At 34.6% G+C, this 7,812-nt stretch overlaps 1 protein-coding gene across 2 annotated transcripts; it reads left to right on the top strand.

The window, feature by feature from the left end:
- The first annotated feature begins 2,020 nt into the window (after positions 1-2,020).
- LOC105831791 (G1/S-specific cyclin-E1) lies at positions 2,021-7,417 on the top strand. 2 transcript variants are annotated; one of them, XM_012672192.3, is made up of 3 exons: positions 2,023-3,880; positions 4,310-4,916; positions 5,724-7,417. In XM_012672192.3, the coding sequence occupies exons 1-3, from the start codon at positions 3,867-3,869 to the stop codon at positions 6,468-6,470; spliced, it is 1,368 nt and encodes a 455-aa protein (XP_012527646.1). In that variant the 5' UTR covers positions 2,023-3,866; the 3' UTR covers positions 6,471-7,417. The 2 variants fall into 2 exon arrangements, with proteins under 2 accessions (XP_028050494.1, XP_012527646.1); XM_028194693.2 differs by having other exon boundaries at positions 2,021-4,916.
- The last annotated feature ends 395 nt before the right edge of the window (positions 7,418-7,812 follow it).

The raw sequence follows: 7,812 nt of genomic DNA, 5'->3' as shown, positions 1-7,812 counted from the left end.
ATGGAATAACTGTGATTGGCCAGTTCTAGAAGAATAAAACCTGAGTTGGGTTAACTCAACTTAGTTTTGCCCAGTCGAAAACGCCATAATACAAATAAATATCTTTTATAACTGCATTTATTGCACATAACTTTAATTTAATTACATATAATATAATATATTGTATAAATACATTGTATAATATTAGTATATTTGCATATTGATATTATCTTGTGTGTCTCAAAATCAATTTTTTAATTAATATTTTAGTTATAATTCTTTCAAGAAATAGAAAAAAGGAAAAAAAAGCAAGAAAAAATTAATTTTAAATTATTTTTTCATGTATTATGTAATTTTTTAAATATTATTTATATACAGTCTTCAATCAAGCTTGTTCTTTAACAAAAGTTTGTTATACGATACATAAAATATTAGCCTAACATATATGGTCCGCGCGCAATCTATTAGACAGTTATAAAAATAGTAAACCAAAGTAATATTAAAAGTAATAAATAATTCATACTGTTATTGCAAAAATATAGCGACCGTTATCATTACAAATAGAAAAAAATAATTTAAAAAGTAATGGTAATGATGTATATGTAGCGCGTTTACGTTCTATTCTAACTCTCAGCATATGATATATGTATCCACGTGGCATTTTTTATTAAACCAGAAATCATCATTACATTTTAATTATATTGCAAATAAAATAAACAGAAACGTATAAAACATATTAAGCATATATAATTGTTATTGTAACTTTTTAGTATTTGCAATCTTCTAAATATAATAAATTTAAATATCATTTTTAAATACTTAAAATTTTAATTTATTAATGTTACAATTAAACCATTCAGAATGAATTTTAATTTATTATTCAGAGAACTAAGGTCAAATAATTTTTTTTTTAATTTTTTATTTTTAAATAACTTTTAGTAATATTTCAGAAAGTTTGCAAATTTTTTCATTTTTAACAGTTCTACAAGATTTCAAGTATAATAAGAATCACACCCAGACAACACGCATGTCTAAAAGACATCTTTAAGACGTCTTAAAAGAGACGTCTTTGAGACTTTACCAAAAGACGTCTTTATGACGTCTTAAAATCATCTTATTTTAGACGTCTCTCTTAAGACGTCTAAAATACGTCTTTTTTAAGACATTCTTTGAGACGCCATTTAGACGTCTTTACGACGTCTGAGAAAGACGTTTTTAAGACGTCGAATGACGCACATAACCAAATCTGCCGTGTGATGCGATCAAGTCGATCGACGTGCTTATCCCGTATCAATTTTTGAACTCTTGCACGTATCGCGTGTGTGTTGGGACGTTTTGTCCTAGTTTGCTGTGTAACGCAGCCGAGTGTGGATACGTTAATACAACACAACTTTTTAACTCTCGTACGTATCGCGTGTGTAGGCTGTTATTGGAAATAATTAACCTTTCTGACAACAGTTTTTGACAATTAATAAACCGGACGATAATAGTGTTGCGCTTAAGTTGCTGTAAAATATGTGACTGAATCCAGTATCTCTGTAAAATTCTGTAATTTCCAATCACAAAAACATGAAATAAAATTGAAATATATAATATAAAATTTTGTATTTATAAAAAAAACTTATCTTAATAATAAAATAAAAATAAGGAAATATAAATATAAAGTATTTTGTTTAAAATAATAAAAAATAAAAAATAATAAACCTAGCTTTTGGAATCCTTGGCGGAAAAATTTTCTACAAAATTCTAAAAAACTACAAAAATTTACAAAAGTGTGTTTCAAATTTAGCATTTTTCTGTAAAAACTACAAAAAAATGCCAGAATTGGAACACTTTTGTAAATTTTTGTAGTTTTTTAGAATTTTGTAGAAATTTTTTCGCCAGGGATGTCTAAAATAATTTTTATATAAGACGTCTCAAAAACGTCATAAATAAAAAAAATTAGACGTCTTTGAGACGTCTTAAAAACGTCTTAAATCGGGTCATAAGACGTCTTAAAGACGTCTAAAAGACGTCTTTCTGATAGTTTTATAAGACGTCTTATAGAAATATAAGACGTCTTTTAGACGTCTTTAAGACGTCATAATGTTCTCTGGGCAGACATTTTGCTATTCCAGAATTGTGTCAGTTAAATGTTGCAGGACATATGATTGAGTTTGGAGAGACGCTATTAGTGCTAAAAGCATTATTCTATCCTTGTTGCTCAATGAATGTCGAAAAAAGATAGAGCATGCTCACAGCGCCAAAAGTATATTATATACTTTCCAAACCCAACCATATTTCACAATTTTAATGAAATGTTTCACTTTTTAATTAAAATATTTCTGAGATACCTTTAAAAAATGTCTGTATAGGTATAATTACTTATCTTTTTTATGAATTGTATTATTAAATTTATAATAATTTATAATTTTATACAGTCTACCTAAAAAAGATTTCGTGTAAACAATACGTATAAATATTTTGAAATATACGAGTACAATCCTAATAATTTATCAAGTTAAACGATTTGTACGGATTTGTGCGCCGCCTCTCTATGAATACTCTCGATGCAATATCAATAAGACTGCAGGTAATGGCGCATACGTGGCAAGAAGTTCCTCGCCCCGGAACGGCTACTTGCCACGGAAGTAGGAAAAGCCCGCGAACGAGACGTACGGCGCGCGGGCGATTTACGCGCGCACCGTACACATATCATCCGTGTGGTCGACGGCCGCCCGCGGCCACTGACATGCATTGACGGCTGCGGAGTGCGGCGGCGCAACCCAGCACAGCTGTGTGTACGAGTATTTGCGTTTGTGTGCGTATGCCGCGCGATCAGCTGAGCGCCAGCTGTGCCGCGCGCCTCGGCCAATCGGCGGGAGAACAGCAGCGCGGCGTGGCGCCCATCGCTCCGGCGTTCCCGCGAAACGCCAACTTGCTCTGTTGCTGCAAACATCAGTTCGGCTTCGCGGCAAAAACGCATCCCGCGCTCGTGTGTCTCGTGCGTGTTTCGCGATCTTCCGCGAGTGTGCAGCTACGTTAAACCCGCGTACGAGGGTGCTCGCGCTTTCCACCTCGACGCCAAATTACCGGAGTGATATTCGCGAAGCGAAAGTGGCAACGCGAAACAGGAGCGGGAGATACGCGGACACACGCGTAGCCGTTGACGCGAGCCTCCTCCGCTTCGAGCCTTCCAGGATATCGGTTTCCAAGTTCGACGTGTCCGGGACATCAGGATACGCGACTCTCCGCTCGGTCAGCGCACCGTGGCTGATTATTTCGCCCGGACGAGAGTGCCAGAGTGCGGTCCCTCGTGGGAGGACGCCGCTCTTCGAATCACGTTTCGGCGGATGGAAAAATCGAAACTGACCTGCGAAAAGAAGGGCGTCCAGGAGCCGCGAGGTATCGTGGGGACGTTGTGCGTAAAATATACTACGAAAATCTCTAAAACTCGCCCCCTTTTTGAGGTTATGTGGCGCATATAGAGGGCGTCATAGAACGTCACAGGGGTTGGTCGTCGTTTCGCGCGCTGCTCTCCCGCGCTCCCAGATATACGTCTTCCGATTTTTCCCGGAATATCGTCGATACGCGGCTCGCGCACATCGCAAAACGGTCCGTCGAGAAGATCAATGAATTCTCCGACCATCGGAATCGACGCCGAACGAAAATCACGAGTCGCACGTTGAATCAAAGGCGGCCAAGAAAACGTGCATTATGGCGATCGGGTGCGTGTAGGCTTCGCGCGCTCCTCCGCTTTCCGTCGCTTTCCCAGGAAAAATCCCCGCGCCTGGGTTGAAAAAATTGTGCGGACGTGTGCTCCGAGGATCCCCGTTGTCGCACGCACGCCGACATAATTTATTCCTACGGTAAATTTTTCCTATACACGTTGCCGATTTCGCAGCAAGATGCCACAGAGCAGGTGAGTGATCGACGTTCCATTTGGAGTTAAAATTTGCATGCATTTCTCCGTCGTGGCCTCCGATCCATCCACAATGAAATCGATTCAGCGCCTATTCGTTACTCGTTTAAAAATACAATTTTTCCATCTATACTTGAACATTACTCCTATAACCTTTTTCCTTTAGTTAGTTTCCTTTCTAGAACTTTAACAGCTTTCCCTCAGCGGTGTGACAATTTGGTCGTCTCTCTCTTATTTATTTTAGCGCTATTCGCGTTATAAATCTGCAAATTAACGCTCGAATTTTTTTTATGACTCCAACTTTTATAACTTGATTGGAGACAATGTCTTTGGAAGTTAGTTACTTTGTGCCCTTTATAAAAATTGTTGAAGGCAGATGATATCGAGAGACATTGCACAGGAAGGAGTAAATTTTTCTTCTGTATTCAGTTTGCAGGAAAAAAAGTCACAAACCTACTTGCAAGGAGGCAAGGCGCAATCTTTGAAACGTAAGAGGCGCACTACAGAGCTCTCAGAGGATTCAGAAAACATATATCCACCTAGTAAAGTGCCTGCGCTGTCTCATATTCCATACTCGGAATCTTGTCACTCCACACACTCAGTAGACACTGTTTGTACTCTCCATCAGACATCTCCATTGAAAGAACAGCAGGAACCAGCTACATGGTCTGAGTTAAGAACTGCAACTTGTTTCCTGACGCCTTCAGCTTCCAATAGCACCTCCACCAGACCTAGTCCATTGCCATCTCTCCCATGGGCTGATGGCTCCCAAGTATGGTCCCTTATGTGCCTTGGCGATCAGAAAACTCTAATTCAAAGGGATCCAGAAATGTTCCAGAGGCATCCAACGTTGCAGCCACGGATGAGAGCAATTTTATTGGATTGGTTGATCGAAGTCTGCGAGGTGTACAAATTGCATAGAGAAACTTATTATCTTGCCATGGATTATATAGACAGATATCTGTCTATTCATCATGATGTACCTAAAAATCAATTGCAACTCATAGGAATAACTTGTCTTTTTATAGCTTCTAAGGTTTGTAATTTTTTATTATTTTATTTATAATAATATTTTATATTTATATTTAGATATTTATAACAATATTATACAAAGTAAATATCCCAATAACTTGGCATGTATATATATAATAATGCCAAGACTGTTAAACTTTTTGTAAAAATTCAATGATATAAAATGACATAATTAATTGAAACATAAAATATTATAAACATTCTACTAACACAAATACAAAAGTACATAAAATTTAATTATTTCAAAAATAATAAACATCTATAAAGTATTTGAAATAACCATATCTGAACAACCTAACTTTAATGTTCTAAATGCTTGTCTTGAATATTTGTTTTTAATATTTTATTCTGCTTATTGTTTATTTATAAAATAAATACGAACAAATATCTTGACAAATACATGTTTCTTACAAAAATTTAAGTACATCAAAATCTAACCTAATTGTGTAATAAATTTATTTTTTTAATATTAATTTTTCTAAAGTATAAAGTAATCATAACCATTTAAAAATATTTTAAAAATTACAATAAAATGTTAATATTATAAAACACATTTAAGATTAATAATAATAAATTTCAATATATGTGTTTATAAGGATATGTTTAGTCACTGGGATATCTACTTTAGGTTAAATGGTTAAGAAAAAGGAGTACGTAAAATTTTACTTTTACTTTATTGTTTTTGTAATTTTGAAAATACATGCTTTTATCTATTTATTACTCCACCTTCTACTTTTAATAAGGTGTGTGAATTTAAAACAAAAAAAGAAAACATAACAATCAGAAAAAAACAAACAAAATAATGTTGCAGGTTGAAGAAATATATCCACCTAAAATCGCGGAATTTGCATATGTTACTGATGGAGCTTGTACAGAAGAAGAAATTTTAGGAAAGGAATTAATGATTTTAAAAGGACTTGGATGGAATCTGTCGCCGATAACCGCTCCAGGATGGCTCAATATTTACATGCAAATTGAATCAGGTGATTCATCCAGACCAAACACTTTTATATATCCACAGTATGGTGGATTGCAATATTCTCAAGCGGCTCAACTATTGGATCTGGCAACTTTGGATGAAGGTTGCTTGAAGTTTCCGTACAGTCACATAGCTGCAGCAGCAATTTATCATACCCAAGGAAGGGAATGTGCGTTAAGGGTATCCCGATTATCATGGGAGCAACTTGCTCCTTGTGTCAAATGGCTTACAGCATTTGCTACTACTGTTGCGGAAGAGGAGTCTCAATCTCTTTTAAGATCTACGATTATGCCTGTAGAATCACACTCTGGATCCGGACTGAAGGCCACTGTACCTAATATTGTTGTGGACGAATCGCATCGCATACAAACTCACGTAGTTGATTTGAATATGCTAGAAAAAGCACAGCAACGATTAGCCGGAGAAATCCCGAGCGGTTATGCGAACGATTCGGACACAAACGTTGAATCTGGTCGACAAAGCCCAAATGAAAGTGGCCTTTTAACTCCACCATCTAGTAATCAAAAGAATTCTCCGTTATCAGCATGCCCTACACCACAATTACATCCTTATACATAACCAAATATTTACAAGAGCGCTTCGTATGCTATATATATATATATATATATATATATATATATATATATGTATGTATATATTATATATGATAAATTTTTATATCCACTAAATAGTCGTATGAATCACGGCATAATTTATATAAAAATATGAGATATTTTGGAAGAAGAGCATATGTAGATACAGGGAAATGCTGATAACATTGAATATCGTGACACATTATTGTAAATAATAATAATAATACGATGCTTTCTAATCGCATCTAACAAACGATTGTACTTTTGAAATATCAATAAGACAAGATATAACTCAGTACAAGACATAACGAACATTTTGCAAATCATAAAAAAGCACAATTCAACATCACTTATTTTATTAGACATTTAACAAAAGCGATTTATAGCTTTATGTTATTTTAAATGTCTCTCAAAGCACATTTATGAATGTAAGTAACATACTTGGCTACTTTCTGTGATCGTACCGAATACAATAAAATTTCACACTCTGCATTAATATTAATCAGGCTCAACTTTGTACACTTTATACACTTGTAAACATAAGATGAGAAATAATGCCTGCACCAAGTATCCTTAAATAATTATTTCTTCCCATTTTTTGAAAGTGAGCATTGTGAATAGTATTCCTTTATACAACTCGCTTCATTGTAATACAATGTATTACGACGGTACGTTACCTGGCCGATTTTTATTATGTATATGTATATTATGAAATTTATATTAAAAACAAAACCTTTATATCCTTAAATCCGGAGTGAATGAGGGATGAATGGAAGGATTGAATATGACGGTTTATTAAAATAAAAGAAAGATTAATAATCTTTAATGAGTAAGCAGTAAAATTTTGTGGTGAATTTGCACTGCCTGGCATGTAATAACATGGCGATTTATACATATTTGTGAGTTTGACAATAAATATTTTGCAAACTTAAATTGGTGTAAAAAATTTTAGAACTACTAATCCATTTATACTTAACAAAGTGAATCCATTACAGTGACGAACGACTGAAAATCGCGAGATGGAGAAAACCAAAGTACGTATGTACGTTTCAGAAAAGATCACGCGTCCAAGGTGAATGCAATCTAATGGCTAATATCCTCAAATCACTATTATATATTCTTAATTTTTTAATAATAGATTCGGAACGAATCAAAAAAGTAATTAAGTACGACTGATCGTAGCTCTGTCTCGCTAATTCCGTTTAATTTAAAAAGATCGACCAGTCAACTTGTGCATTTTCAATTGTAAAACTTAAAATTAATTATTCCTAACTTAATTTTTTAATTATTATAAATTAAAAGTTATTTAAAAGTATTATTTAGTTGAT

This window comes from Monomorium pharaonis, chromosome 6 (genome assembly GCF_013373865.1).
Source record: "Monomorium pharaonis isolate MP-MQ-018 chromosome 6, ASM1337386v2, whole genome shotgun sequence".
NCBI lineage: Eukaryota > Metazoa > Arthropoda > Insecta > Hymenoptera > Formicidae > Monomorium > Monomorium pharaonis.
This window is presented reverse-complemented; position numbering and strand designations above follow the sequence as displayed.

Coding starts and splice junctions, on each gene's coding strand:
- LOC105831791 (XM_028194693.2), top strand. CDS start 4,257: ATGATATCGAGAGACATTGCACAGGAAGGAGTAAATTTTTCTTCTGTA. Junction 4,917..5,723: donor GTCTTTTTATAGCTTCTAAG/GTTTGTAATTTT, acceptor ATAATGTTGCAG/GTTGAAGAAATATATCCACC.